The sequence below is a fragment of the Marmota monax genome, unplaced genomic scaffold, assembly GCF_021218885.2.
Source record: "Marmota monax isolate L192 unplaced genomic scaffold, Marmota_monax_Labrador192_F-V1.1 WCK01_AAM20220418_F8-fsc00061, whole genome shotgun sequence".
NCBI classification, from domain to species: domain Eukaryota; kingdom Metazoa; phylum Chordata; class Mammalia; order Rodentia; family Sciuridae; genus Marmota; species Marmota monax.
The window spans coordinates 9,936,444-9,952,302 of NW_026695230.1; the positions used below are offsets into that span (position 1 = coordinate 9,936,444).

At 34.5% G+C, this 15,859-nt stretch overlaps 1 protein-coding gene across 44 annotated transcripts in view; it reads left to right on the forward strand.

The window, feature by feature from the left end:
* Nucleotides 1–15,859, forward strand: part of Sox6 (SRY-box transcription factor 6) — a 612,624-nt gene that overhangs the window by 269,838 nt on the left and 326,927 nt on the right. For all 44 annotated transcript variants that reach the window (XM_058576980.1, XM_058576987.1, XM_058576994.1 and 41 more), the window contains one exon: nucleotides 9,097–9,304. In XM_058576980.1, coding sequence (XP_058432963.1) covers nucleotides 9,097–9,304 — 208 coding nt within the window. The remainder of the gene's footprint in view (nucleotides 1–9,096; nucleotides 9,305–15,859) is intronic.

Below are 15,859 nucleotides of genomic sequence, written 5' to 3' on the forward strand. Positions count from 1 at the left end.
ACTTTTTTTCCTGCTGAAAGTGAAGATGTAGAACTTGTTCATAATTGTTTGCAACATATTTTTAGAATGACAACTAGAGACAGGAGTATGTGAGAGTAGAATGACAAAAGGTCTGGAAATCATGTCAGATGAGAAGTAGGTCTAGAAAGTGGAGTAGTTTCACCTAGAAAGACTTATTAATTCGATCTTTTCCATAAGATATTTGAACAATTCTAGTATGGAAGAGGAAATAGATTGATTTTGTGCACTTTTGAATGAAATAGGAAACGGGTGTTACGATTATAAATGTCTTAGTCTGTTCATGCTGCTATAACAAAATACCACAGACCATAAATTTTAATCAATAAACTTACTTTGTTCTGAAGGTTGGTGCTAAGGTTTGTTTAAGTGCCCCCCAAACCCGTGTATCCCCCAGCTTATGGCATTATTGGGAGTTGGTGGAAGTTTTAGAAGGTGGGAGCCAGTGGAGGTTTTGTTATTGAGGGGCATGCCCTTAAAATAAATTGTTGGATTCTGGTATTCCCTCCTCTTCTTCCTACTTCCTCTTTCTCTCCTTCTCTCTCTCTCTCTCTCTCTCTCTCTCTCTCTCTCTCTCTCCCCCCCCCTCTCTCTCTCACACACACACACACACACACACACACTAGCCATGAGGTGATGGGCTTCCTCCCCAATGCTCTCCTGCCGTGGTATGCTTCCATGGTCCAAACTAACAGAGACAATAGGTCGCAGACTGAAATCTCTAAAACAGTAAGCCAAAATAAACCCTTCTTCCTTACAAATTGATTTATCTCAGGTATTTGTTGTAGCAATAGAAAGGTCATTAATATAGTTGGGAAGTCTAAGATCAAGACACTGGCAGGTTTGGATGAGGGCCTGGTCTCTACTTCTAGGTTGGTACTTATTGCTGTATTCTCTAGAGGGAGCTGACAAGTTGTGTTCTAACATGTTAAAAGGCTGGAAGGGTAAGAAGGGCCCAACTAGTTGTCTCTGGCCCTCTTATACATAAAGTTACCAATCCCATTCATGAAGTCTCTATTCTCATGGTTTAAACATTACTTCAAGTCCCCACCTCTTAGTGCAATCACATTAGGTCTTAGGTCCAACATGTGAATTTTGGAGGGGGCACATATATTAGCAATAAGGATATACATTTTATCAAATAACAAGTATTCTATTTATAATTAGATTTACTTAAAAAGAAAACTAGATCTTTCAGCTGTGAAAATTAAAGGGAAAAAAACTTATTTGTTTTTTCTGTGTTTAGTACAGGAGGACTATAATGTATGGACTTTTTTTAAGAAGGTCAAATTTCATTCTCTTAAATTATTCTCTTTTTCTGTTGCTTTCAAGTATCTGTTTATAAAGTGATTTTTCTTTATTACATAAGTAATATGTTCACTGAGGAAAAATTAGAAAACACGGATAAGCAAAAAAGGGAAATTAAACTTACTAGTAGTCATACCACCATTTAGAATCCACTATAAATATTTTGGTACATATTTTTCCAAATTGTGTATATATAGGTGTGTGGGGGGAGGTGTTAGAATTTAACCTTATGCACACACACAAAATAATTGATCTAATACTTTAAGTATTACAATACACCCTTTTTCCATTTAGTACATCTTTCTTTGTGAATAAATTATTTCTACAATACTTTTCATATCTGTATTTGACTCTGAAAATAATATTTATTTTCTGATTAAAAGTATTATTTATGATATTTTATTTGCAATGGATAACTTCAAAAGGAAAAAAAAAAACTATTATCCCAACAATCAGATGACCATTAACATTTTGTTAGGTATTCTGGATTCTTTTCTTTTCTTTGTATGTTTCCCTATTTTTCCCTTAATATGTATATCTATATTCATATCTATCTATCTAAAGGGAAAATATGCATATATACATAGAAGTTTTTCACTAACATAAATTTTCATTCATAACACATTATGAATATTGCTACATGTAATTAAATTTCTGCAAAAATATTATTTTTAATAATTTCAAAGTGTTTCATCATGTGGATAAACCATATACCTTCAAAAATTTCTACAATTGGGCATGCAGTTTGCTTTTAATTATTCATCACTATGAATATCACTGCATTCAACATAGACAACACTTTTTGTTGGTGTTCATATGATATAAAATAGTGGGATTTGTTGTGATGTATTTGTACATATGCATACATGAATTGGTCAGATTTTTTTACCTAGTACCTCTTCTTTCCCTCTTCTCTTGCCTCCCAGCATTTCTAGCCTTTATTCTACTGATCTCCCTTCTATTTTCATGAAATCCACCCCTTTTTCTTTTCTCTTTAGCTTCCACATATGAGAGAAAACATATGACCCTTGACTTTCTGAGTTTGGTTTATTTCATTTAATTTGATGTTCTTCAGTTCCATACATTTTCCTGAAAATGACATAATTTTGTTCTTCTTTATGGCTTTGTAAAAATCCATTGGGTATATACCATGTTTTCTCTCTTCATTTATCTGTTATTGGACACCTAAGCTGTTTTCAAAATTCGACTATTGGGAGCTGTACTTATATAAACAAGGATATGCATGTATCACTATAGTATGCTAAGTTTAATTCTTTTGGATAAATACTCCGAAGTGCTATTGCTGGGTCATATCATGGTTCTATCTTATTTTCTTGAGGAACCTCTCTACTTATTTCCATAATGGTTTTACTAATTTACAATCCCACTAACACTGTATAAGTGTTTCTTTTTCTCCACATTCTTATTTGTATTCTTGATGATTGCCATTCTATCTGGAGTGAGATGAAATCTCAGTGTAGTTTTTATTTGCATTTCCCATATTGCTAAGGATTCAACATTTTTAATGACCATATAGTATCCCATTGTGTAGCTATATCATTAGTCACTTATATTTAAATATCTCAGGTCTAAATATTTTGCTTAAACAATCCTGTCACTGTTAAAGCAAATCTTTCCCTATGGCAGTAATTTTTAAAATTATTTTTGACATATTTGTTGAGTAGTTGTTTAAGGTTTATCAGCCTCAATATACTTTATGTTCTGAAGGTATATCAAAGAAGTATGAGACATGCCCCCAAATCTCCAAGGGCCAAAACTTAGTGGAAGATATAACTATTAAAATGTAAATGTAAAATGGTAATGAATAATTTATTCTAGTATATCATTAAATGCTGAATTGTGTGTTAATGATTAAGTGCTTTGATGTATAGTGGAGAGTACCAGAATAGCAAGGCCCAGTTATTTAGGAAGGGCTTTAAGGGTGAAATGCAGTTTGATCTGAACTTTGAAAAGTGGGCTGGATTTCTAATCAAAGAGGATGTAGGACATTCCTGGGGAAAGAAAAAAGACACACAAAACTCAAGAATTTCAGTAATTTTTATATATTCTCAGTACTATGGAATGGTATTTAGGTTTAAAGTCCTTTAAATGCCACCACTGAGCAATCAGTTTTGAATAACAATTCTGAAAATTCTGAGCAATATTTTTAATTTGTTGTGTTTTCTACTGTTTACTTTGTATAATTAAAATTCTTGATTTGTGAAAATTGCTTTTTCTTTTCTAAAATGAATGGCCTTTTTTTCTACTACTGTGTGTAGTTTATGTACTGTGTTTGATTTCCAATGAAATACCCTTTCAATTATCTAAATCAACAATGTCTTAGTCCTTATATTGGGACTGGGATCATTTTCAATAATATTTGAAAATTTATTTACTGTTAGGTTTGGGGGGGCATTTAGGTTAGGGACTGAAAAGAAAACAAATTTATAGTAAGTTCCCTTTGAGTGAACTAATGTTGACTAACTCCATTCACCTTGTGCTCTGCTTTTTGTATTGTTCATGTGTTCAGTCATGCAATTTAGTGGGTGTTTTTGACAAGATGGAAAGAGAGCTAATCTCTTGTATGTTAGTTTTTAAAATCACAGCTAACTGGGTTTAGTAAAAATTTTCCTAGATGATATCCACATTATAATGTAAAGCAAAGCACATTTATTTTATTGGCTTCTTAGGGAGCAGTGTTTCTTAAAGTGAGGTCAGGACCTGCGGATCAGAACCACTAGGATTGTGTATCAATATTCATCTTACTAGTCTCCATCACTGGGGAGAATAGTGGTTAGGGGAGGTGAGGGACTCTGCATTTTAACACACCTGCCAGGTAATTCTACACATTGAAATCTGAGAACCACCACTTCAGGGAAATGTCTCAGAACTCTTCACAGCTGTGCTGCAGTAATGCATCAAGACTTGATAGTTATTATCACTGGACAGTTTCCTCAAGGGATGTGTCATAGGACCTGTTTTGTTTTTAGAAAATTACAAACTAAGCTGGACTTTTTTCTTAAGAAAATTTATTTTAAATTTATATAACCCCCTAAAGAGGGAAACCCCCCTAGAACCTTTAATAAGTTCCCTTTTGGGATTATTAGCCTCATTATCAAACATTAATTTATTGTAAGTATATTGATTTATGTCCAATTTTTACTCGGATAAATTTCTTAGAGGTCTCTATTCATGAAAGACTAACATTAAGTTTTAGAAAGTTAAAAAGTGAGGGCCAGAAGTGACAAATTTCTCCTCTCTCCATTGTTCTTGAGGATGGTATGACTTATATGACCGAAGCCATTTATGGTTTTATTTACTGCCTGATATTTGTGCTTTGGTAGCATACTGCAAGTAGTTCTTATGGCTTTATAGGGGAAATCATGACTTTTCAGCCTCTTTTTCTCAGTATTCTATTCCTAAGTCACTTTGCACAGATTATGAGGCTAAAGACAATGTGGGTCATCATTTGCCATGAGGAACATGTGGTTACTGTCTATAGTAGAGGATGGCAATGATCACATTTCCATGAGTCAAAGAACAAGGGAAATAGTCCAAGAAGTGACAATGAGTACATAAGATTGAAATTAATCCTGATAGAAAAAAATGATAATCTATGGAGCTGAATGTTCTACCACCTAAAGTTGTTACCTCAGCTGGAGAATTTCTCCTGGTGGCTCTCAACTTGTGTTTGGGAACAATGGCAAAATCTTCATTACGGTCAATGGTGAGTCATTTGTAGGTAACTGTTGGGAGCCATAGCCGAAGGGGCCCCAGCAAACTTTCAGACTGCCAGCTGATGATTGGCTCACAGCGGCCCCAGCAACATCTAGCTGATTGGCTCCTCTGCGGTGATGCTCATTGGAGATGCTCATTGAGCTGTTTCCCCACCCTTTCAGACTGCCAGCTGATGATTGGCTCACAGCGGCCCCAGCAACATCTAGCTGATTGGCTCCTCTGCAGTGATGCTCATTGGGCTGTTTCCCCGCCCTTTCAGACTACGGAGCTTCTCATTGGGGGACTTTTTTTGGCTCTGCCCAAGCGACCCAGCCAATCGGCCTCAAGAGCAGGAGGAGTAGGGGAGGTGGAGAGGCTTGTGGGAAGCCGGTGGTGGCAGTTGGGCTCTGAGGGTTTTTCCTGAGGAGCTGTTTTGTTTGGCGTGTGTGGTTCTATAAATAAAGTTAGTTTCTTTTGACAAGTGGCTCCTGAATTGTGCCCAGCCAGACTGCAGCATTTTGCCTAGCCATCTCCTTGCAAAATTCCTCATTGGCAACCTTCCATAACAGGTATTGTCCTCCATTTAGCACAGCTTTACACATATTAGCCCAATCTGCTGGTGTCATGTTCAAGTTATTAATGGATTCGACCAAGCTTACAGTGAAGGGTGCTTGAGGACCATAGGTTGTTACAGCGTCTTTTAGCTGCTTCACTGTTTTGAAATTTAAAGCATGGTGAATTTGCTGCCCTCCTGCCTCAAATACAGGGCATGTTAATACTTGAGATCCTGTATCAGGATCCCAACTATCAACTGCGGGGGTTGGGGGCCTCCCAGCATATGGAGGTGGCCTTGTTAGAGCTTGGTGCTGATAACGCCAACATCGCGGGTTCGTTCCCCGTATGGGCCACCAAATGCTGCAGTCTGGCTGGGCACAATTCAGGAGCCACTTGTCAAAAGAAACTAACTTTATTTTTATAACCACACAGGCCAAACAAAACAGCTCCTCAGGAAAAACCCTCAGAGCCCAATTGCCACCCCGGGCTTCCCACAAGCCTCTCCACCTTCCCCACTCCTCCTGCTCTTGAGGCCAATTGGCTGGGTCGCATGGGCGGAGCCAAAAAAAGTCCCCCAATGAGCAGCTCTGTTGTCTGAAAGGGCAGGGAAACAGCCCAATGAGCATCACCGCAGAGGAGCCAATCAGCTAGATGTTGCTGGGGCCGCTGTGAGCCAATCATCAGCTGGCAGTCTGAAAGTTTGCTGGGGCCCCTTCAGCTGTGGCTCTCAACAGGTAACCACTTATACATTCTATTGTTTTGACTTGATCTTTATACCCTTAGCTTGAGTCAGTTAAAAAACTTTAAAAAATTTTTTTGAGTAATGATATATAAATAATATACATTTGAAAATAAAGTAATTGAAGCATAATTGATCAAATGATAATTATTGACACATAAAATCCTCAGTCATTTATATGATATGGACTTCATTCAGGGTCAAAATGGCATTGGCAAACATACCTCTGAGCGTTCATTTATCAAAATGGAGAATGAACTGGCCATTTTAAGAAGCCAGGTACTAACATGACTGGAATTTAAGAAGATGGGCCCTTTACCTCCCTCCACAGAATTATTGTAAACATGACATGATGTAAAACATCTTCTTTGGGGGAAAGGAGAGATCTAGGATCAAGGTAAAGAGGAGCTCTCTTTCTTGCCCTGTCCCATTTAGTGTATCCTGCTTATTTCAGCACGAATGTATTGAACTGTACTGTTCTAGGCCTTATGCTAGCAATAAAAATGTAGAGATGAAGATTTAGCTCACAGTATTTTTAATAGCTTTTTATTGTGATTAATCACATACCACATGATTTAATGTGTGTAATTCAATGGGTCTTACAATATTCACAGGGTTCACAATATTTTATTTAGTTGAGGCTCACATCAACATTTTTTACTTCACAATTCTTCATTTTCCAATGGGAAGAAAATTTTCTTAGGTCCATTCTTAGATCTATTTCTTCCTTCAAAATAATAGTACCTACCATTTATTAAACACCAGCTCAGCACTGAGCTCAGTACTGTGCCTGGGAGCTTTACAAACGTTATCTCATTCATGGGCTCACAATAACCTTGAAAAAAAAATTCTTTCCATATCTTATACACAATGACAACAATACATAAATACCTAGCATTTATTGAGTACAATTAATCTCTCTCTCTCCATATATATATATATATATATATACACATATATGTATATATATGTGTGTATATATATATATATATATATATATATATATATATATATAAAATCTATCTTCTCTAGATTCCCATATTCATTCTCTCCCCCTTTCCCACTAGTTATCAACTCTATAACATTTGCCTCATGTGCTTTCCTCTTGTTTTTGAAGCTTGCTGGGCTGTTTTTGTGAAGGAGAGAGGAACGATTAGGATTTTGAAGCTTTTGAAGATTAGATGCTTTGCTTCACAACAGGTTTTTGTTTTTATTTTTTTAATAGGAGGAGAGGATACCTTTGTGCAGACAGATAAAAGGTGAATGCAAAACTACTGAAGGGCTATGGCCAAGTCATTTAGAGAGATATAAAAGCATTTCTTTGTAGAAACTTTCAGGTGTTTGATATTTTCTTTTTTTAATTAATTTTTTAAAATTTATATGTGACAACAGAATGCATTACAATTCATATTACACATATAGAGCACAATTTTTTTAAAGAGAGAGAGAAAGAATTTTTTAATATTTATTTTTTAGTTTTCGGTGGACATAACATCTTTATTTTATTTTTATGTGGTGCTGAGGATCGAACCCAGTACCCCATGCCTGCCAGGCGAGCGCATTACTGCTTGAGCCACATCCCCAGCCCAGAGCACAATTTTTGATATCTCTCGTTGTATACAAAGTATATTCACACCATTTTGTGTCTTCATACATGTACTTTGGATAATGATGACTATCACATTCCACCATCATTTCTAACCCCATGCCCCCTCCCTTTCCCTCCCACCTCTCTGCCCTATCTAGAGTTCATCTATTCCTCCCTTGCTCTCCCCCTCCCTACCCCACTATGAATCAGCTTCCTTATATCAGAGAAAACACTCAGCATTTGTTTTTTTGGGATTGACTAACTTCACTTAGCATTATCTTCTCCAACACCATCAATTTACCTGCAAATGCCATGATTTTATTCTTTTTTGTTTGTTATTTTCAATCTCAGATTTGCTTTTCCTTCTAAGATCTAATGCTCCTACCTGTTAGCTAACTTTTCTGTACTATGAAGTCATTCCTGTGCAAATCTTTCTATAATAAACCTACCGTCTTGTTTAAAAAGAAGTTTATAAATGTCACATGAAAAAGGTGTTATGTGCTGAAGTACCAGTGTAAGGGTAAGAAATAGAGGCTTCCATAACTTTGGACAGTTGTATACCTTTAAACTAATGATTCTTTCCAAAATCTAGCACACAAAAATATTCAAGTTGACTTACTTTCTGGCACTAATTTATATGTTTTATATATTTTATGGTGAGTAATGAATATTGGATTCTGAAGCTAACTTTTCTAATGGTTCTAAATTAAAGAAAAGCATTTTGTGATATACACTTTGTTGTTGTTGTTGTTGTTTTAGGCTGTGGGAAAAGCATTGCTAATAAAAGCACCGAAATAATAGAAAAACTTTAGCAATCCTAATAATTATTCACTGAATCTAAATTTTTTAAAATGAAGAGTATAAGAAGTTGATTTGTCCATTATCGAACCACTTAGGCTGCTTTATAACTTCAAAAATTAAGTAGTTTGAATCTGCAATTTCAGTTTCTTTGATAACTAACTGCTTCTTTAAAATTTACAATTGTTTAATCAGAATTGTATATTTTATTTTTCCTACTAAGTTAGTTATTATATCTTATTTTATTTTATTTTAGTTTATATATTTTATTTATCTCACCCAGCATCATATACTGTCTTTATGAGTTTAGGATTTTTCTCCAATGTTAAGAAACCTATGTTCTAATGGCTTTATTTTATTTTATTTTTTCTAGGAGTCAGAGAATAATAAAATATGTTCCCTATATTCCTTCCGAAATACCTCTACCTCACCACATAAGCCTGACGAAGGGAGTCGGGACCGCGAGATAATGACCAGTGTTAATTTTGGAACCCCAGAGCGCCGCAAAGGGAGCCTTGCCGATGTGGTGGACACACTGAAACAGAAGAAGCTTGAAGAAATGACTCGGACTGAACAAGAGGGTATGTGTAGACTTAACTGTTGGGCTTTTCTTCTAGATTCCAGGCCTTAAAAAAATGAGTGGGATTTCAGGGGCCAGAGAAGTGCATAATTGGCATTAGCTAGGAAAAAGTTATTCAGAGGTTACCATGGTGATGGCAGATTGTGAACCATTAGGAGTGCTAAGCAGATAGCTCCGTTTTTCTAAAAAATTTTATATTTTATTTGGTTCTTATAATTAAAAAAAAACAACTCAAGATTTTAAACTGACCATAATCATTGCCCTGGAAAAAGGTAGGGAGGGAAATTTCTTAACTTTTCCATTTTTTCTCTCTTGTTTCCTTTTGGCAGATAGTGTTTCTTTATGAAAATATCAAATGTTTCAAATGCAAAAACTTTTTTCTAAAATTTAGTTCTCTTCAGTCATAGATTATCTTATACATTTAAAAATGTTATTTTTACTTCCAAAAGTAGAAAGATGAGTTAAAGGCTTTTAATACTGTTAAAACTCAAAGTTCCAGGGCAAGTACTTTGACATGTGACATCTGCTGCCACATTGCCCATTTACCTTCTCCACTCTGCACAAGAGTCTCAGGTTCACCTAGGTCCTAGAAAACAGAGGTAGAGAAGATTCTCCAATAATATTTCTAAACAAAATAATTCAAGTCTAAGTTATTGCTTTACTATGCATGCTTTTTCATTTTTATGTAAAGAATTTATGCCTTAAAATGTAGGGTGATTCATGGCTCTGGATTTATTACTAGTCTTGTAAGTTAAATCTGTGGCACTGTAGGAACTTTGAGATTTGATACAATAGAGAATTTTTCTGATAACTTAATTTTACTCATTTAAGGCTCAAAAGTCTAGGTTTTAAATTCATTTTTGTGGAAGTCTTTCAAAATGTATTGCATGTTTCCTTGTTTTTATTAACCAGATTTTTTTTAACACAAATGTAGATATTTTTTGAGTATTGAGGGTCATGATGCAGTAGAGTAAAAACAGTAATACCCATCTAATAATTATATTTCCCTGAGTATGTTAAATCTCTTTGAACCATAAAATTCAAAAATTTGGTATGGTACTGATTCCTGATTTGGCAACTCAAAACATTATGAGAATTAGCTTCAATAATAAATATAAAAGTTTCTTGGGAACTGTAAACTATATGAATTGGAGGTATTGTGATGTTTATTCTGTTATAAATGTCAGTTGTTTTACCGTGCTTTTATGTAATAGTTGCTCCTGGAGATCACTGAGATGATTAGAACTGTTTGACTTTATACTTATTTCTCTGCAATTATGAAGCTCTAGAATCCTTGTGTCTCCTTGATACATATGTACATTTATTTACACACATATATGTGTGTGTGTGTCTGTCTATCTATATTTTTTGTGTGTGTGCATGTGCTGGTTTCTTCTTCAGTATCAGGTTGCAGGCTAATTTTTGCATAGTTGTGAATAATTTCTCATTTGTTCTTTCATTCATCTGTAGATTTTGAAGTTAGGTAATCAGAACTTCTGAACTATATTTAAAATATGAACAAATGTGTTCTGGATGAGTTGCTGAAAGATTCTGGGTGATATACATGATCTTTAGTGTATGAACTTCATGCTGACACTTCTGCCTTTTCAGAGACTTTGTTTTTCTAATTCTTGGTTATGTTCTGAATCATTCAAAATGCTTGATCAAAAAAATCTCTGAATAAGTGAGAATGCTAAATTAATTTTAATTGTGATTCAACAAAAAGTTGATATAAAAGTAGTTATTTATATAAATATTCAAAAAGTACTTATATAAGAAGGTAGTTTTCAGAATGCCCTGAAGAGATTTTTAAGGTAAAAATATTTTGATGTATTATGATTTTTTTTTCTTGGAATACTTGGGAATTTTAAATCAAATTTTCTTGCAAGTAATGGTTAATTTTCTATTCTTCCTCTTCCTTACCATGAGTTATACTTGCTTTTGTACAAGAGAATCTTCAAGACAAGACTGCTCATTTTTAGAGTTCTTTATCACTTTATTACTACTAGCAAAAAATGCTTTTATGCATACTTTCCAGATTTTTAATGTTTTTACAATAATATGTTTTAGACATCAGAAATTCAGCCATTTTTAGTACATATTATTATACATAATATATACTAGAAAGCATGATCATTAGATTTACCAATCTCACAAATCTGAGAGGAACAGTGAATATAATGTATGCAAGACACAAAACTCAAAACAGTTTTGTAAAACTGGAAATGGAACTTAAAACAAACCTATAAAGATACAATTTAATAGATTTTATTATCAAGTTCAGAGATTATGATTAGAACCCTCAGCTGTGCAAGTAATTACTGCAGGAAATTCAAATAACAGCTATCTGAGTGAAAATAATAATCTTGTGAGCTTTAGATGTCAGAAAGCACAATGGGATCATCAGGATAAATACTGCCAAAAAAGTTGCCAATGCTAGTTAGGATTAGCAATATTAGAAGTATGGTATGTGATATTCAAGAGATTGTGTTCCATTGAACTCCCTTGCTCTATAAAATGTATCTGAAGTACAGTGTTGAGTTCATAATTACCATACTAAGATTTAAAAGCTTTGGGATATTCTCAGATAACAATTGACATAATCAGAGACATAAAATTACATAATAAGAGGAATGGTTGAAGGAACTAGTAATATTAACACCAGAAAAGAATATCCAGGATGGCATGATAGTGTCTAACGGTTGTATGTGTCCATATGAGTCAATCTACAATCTTTATTGGAAGATAATTAATAAAATGAAAGATCTCTAAAGAGATCTCTCTTTAGTGTTAGGCAGCAATCTCAATTGTCATTTTAATAGGGCTAAGACTATGAATTTTTATAAACAATATTTTTCCTTTTTTTTTGGTACCAGGGATTGAACCAGGGACGCTTAGTCACTGAGTCACTGAGTCACATCCCTAGCCATATATATATATATATATATATATATATATATATATATATATATTTATTTATTTATTTTTCTCTTTTGAAACAGGGTCTTGCCAAGTTGTTCAGGACCTCACTAAATTGTTGAGGCTGGCTTTGAACTTGCAATTCCTCTGCCTCAGCCTCCTCCTCCCAAGTCACTGGGATTATGGGCATGGGCCAACACTCCTGGCTGAACAATATTCTTTCTTATACAATGTTCTTTTTATACAATATCTTTTTATGATCCTAATGAATAGCTATATAATGTTGCAATTTTTCCTATACCTTTTTCTCTTCTGTGCAAGACACTGTGTCAAAACTCAAGGATTGGGCTGGAGTTGTAGTACAGTGGTAGAGTGCTCATCAAGCATGTGGGGAGACACTGGGTTTGATCCTCAGCACCACATAAAAATAAATAGATAAAATAAAAGGAATTATTTCCATCTACAACTAAAAAATATTAAAAAGCAAATCAAAAAACTCAAGGATTCTTAAATTCTTACCTTTTTCGTTTTCTGTAATCCCTTTGATAGTCTAGTGAAGCCTACAGTTCCTTTCTTAGAATTATTTTAATCACATAAAATACATAGAATTAGAGAAAATGAATTATGTTAAAATATTAAATACTTTAAAAATTTTGTGATATTCTAAAATATGCTACTTTACCAATACATTAAAAATAAGATGTAATGGGTGGCTTAACAATATCATAATTTTGAAGTAGTGTTAAGCAAAAGAAATATTTTGTGGCTGGGTAATATAACTCAGTTGGTAAGGGTGCTTGCCTAACTTGCACAAGGCCCTGGGTTCAATCCCCAAGCACCACAAAAAAAAAAAAAAAAAAAAAAAAAATTTGTATCTTATATACACTTCAACAAGTATAATATGATATAAAATGTTTATTCTAATCTATTTGTGATCATGTCACAGTTGCAATGCAATGCTCTGGTTTGTTGCCTGCATATATAACTTAAGGAAAAGCAAATTTTAAATTAGAGACTAGTGAAAAAGAATCATTTTACATCCAAGTTCATAGATTCCCTGAATTCTCTCTATTTCTCTTGGGGTTGTGGAACTCAGGCTAAAAAAAAAAAAACACAAAACCCTATTCTAGATGATATGGAGCATCCATAATGAATAAAACAATAGTCCCAAACTTTAGAAATTCATATTCTAGTAAACAATATGAAACATATATCAAATGAACTATAATGAAATGTCTAATATATGATTAATTCTATAAAAGCTATACAGATGAAATGTTATAGGAATTTACAAAATTGACATATTGCTTCTATCTAGAAAGCCATGGAAAGGTTCTATAGAGAAATGGGTCCTAACTAGTCTTGGAGAATGAAAGGATTTGTGTAAACAGAAATATAAGGAAGAGACATCTCAGGCAGAAGGAACAGGCAAAGAGCGTTAAAACAGCCAACAATTTAGGTTCTTAACTAAAGGTGAATTTGCATATGGGACATAAGACTGGAGAACTATGTTGTATTCATATCATGGAGGTCCTTTAATTTTGGGCCAAGTTTGAACTTTAAAAAATGAAGGTGATGGAGGAATCATTGACTATTTTTTTTTTTTTTTTTTTTAGCACAATAAGGTGATGGATTAGAGTTTTCCCTTCAGGAAAGTTATCTGGTAGGACTATGTAGGATGGATGGGAACAGGGAGAGACATTAAGAAAATTGTTCCAGGCTATAGATAATGAGGCCCTGAACTAATACAACAGAAATGAGAAATGAAGGGGGCTGAATATGGAAAAGATATTAGGAGATAGAATGTTAAGACTTGATGTTTAAGTGTGGCAACTGAGAGGAATGGTTCAAAGATAGACTCTGGGAAAATAGGAGAGTGGTAATACAATTAATAAAAAATAAAGAAGTGGAGGAATATGTTTTGGAAAATGGGAGCAATGAGAATTTCTATTTTTTATTTTGAGTTTGATATTCTGAGCTTGAATACTAATTTTAGTTATCTGTTTATAACAATAGAACAGAATAGTATCATGGAGAACAAATAATTATAGAAAAGGTCATTTAAAAGTTTAGAATAGACTTCTGATTCTAAAATAATTATATCCGAGGTCTAAGGAGGTGGAACAGCTCCTCTGATATTTGCTTGGCTTTGACACTTTAAAGTTCCAGGTTCTTCTTCTCATTTGGGATATATATCATAGAACATAGAAGAGCTTTCAAATGCTATCCCACACCTCACTTTTTTAAAGTATTTATTTTGTAGCTTTAGGTGGACACAATATCTTTATTTTTTTATTTTTATATGGTGCTGAGGATTGAACCCAGTGCCTCACACATGCCAGGCGAGCGCGCTATCACTTGAGCCATATCTCCAGCCCCTCACTCACTTTTACTTCATGGTTTGAGGGCCATACTTCATGGTTAACTGATTAACAAGCTGTGTGATTGTTGTAATAAATGAAGACCTTTCCTGAATCTTTCTTGTCCTGGAGAATGTTTTGACTTTATCAGATTAAATATCTTCCCCTTCATTACCCTCATATGTAAAAACTGATCTATGAAGTTTACTATGGTTCATTTTAAAACATTATTTTTGTGTCAAAACAGTAACTCTCCAGGCAAGGGGTTTTATCCATGAAATTATTATCAGTGTTTGCCATTTCTTCAAGAAATGCCCTCTTCTGAGCAGTGATTTGACGAGATTGCTGAAATACTGATGAACAAAGTGCCAAAAGTGCCCCCTCTAAAAGTAAGTCTTATGGGAAGATAGGCAAGGTTTCTGCCTTTTGTAAATTTAACTTTGAGTTAGTCTCATAAATAGATAAATAAGTAGGTGGGTAGATAGATGCGTAGGTGAATTGAATGAATATCAGAATATGCCTTTTAAAACTCTGTTGATATTGGTGGGTAGAGTGTAGAAAGCCTTGATTAATGGATTCAGGTTAAAATGCTTCCAAGATAAAAATCCTTCAGCTGTGATTAAATGATGAATTTTAGTTATCCTGGTATCACCCATCCTGTTGCCAGTGTAACTGGGCTCTAACATAAGCGACAGTTGTCAGAAAATGAATACTTTAAAAAGGACTTCTATATCTAAATACATATATTTAATCAGAGAGTCCTTTGGCTTCTGAAAATAAGTTGTCTAATGAGAATTTCATTTGAGCAGCTGCGACTGAGGAGGTCAACAGGCACTGCCTAGGAGAACATGGCCCAGCTGGTGAAATCTGGTTGTTGTCGTGATCTAAATGGTCAAGTGCTGCTTGTAATCCAGGACCGTCTGTTTGTGAAAGGAAGAGCGAGTGCTTCAGCATAATGTACAGCTGTTTTAATCTCTCTTTAATAACAGTGCTTCAGCCACTATCATGTCTTGTGTATCATACTACTAAGTATATGATCCTAGGCCCAGTGAACTGGTTTGAGTCAGGTTCTGCAGTCATGTGAGATTGCAGGGAAAGGGACACATGATAAAACCCTCAGCTCTGACTAAATAAAACTTTCTTTCTGGCTCTTTGGCTCTTTTTCAAGACTATTCTTTGGGTAATTATTGTGGTCATGAGGGAGTGACAAAGCTTGCATTTAGGTAGAAATATAGACTAAATGGACTCTCTTTGATAGAGCCATCAACTTAATGGAA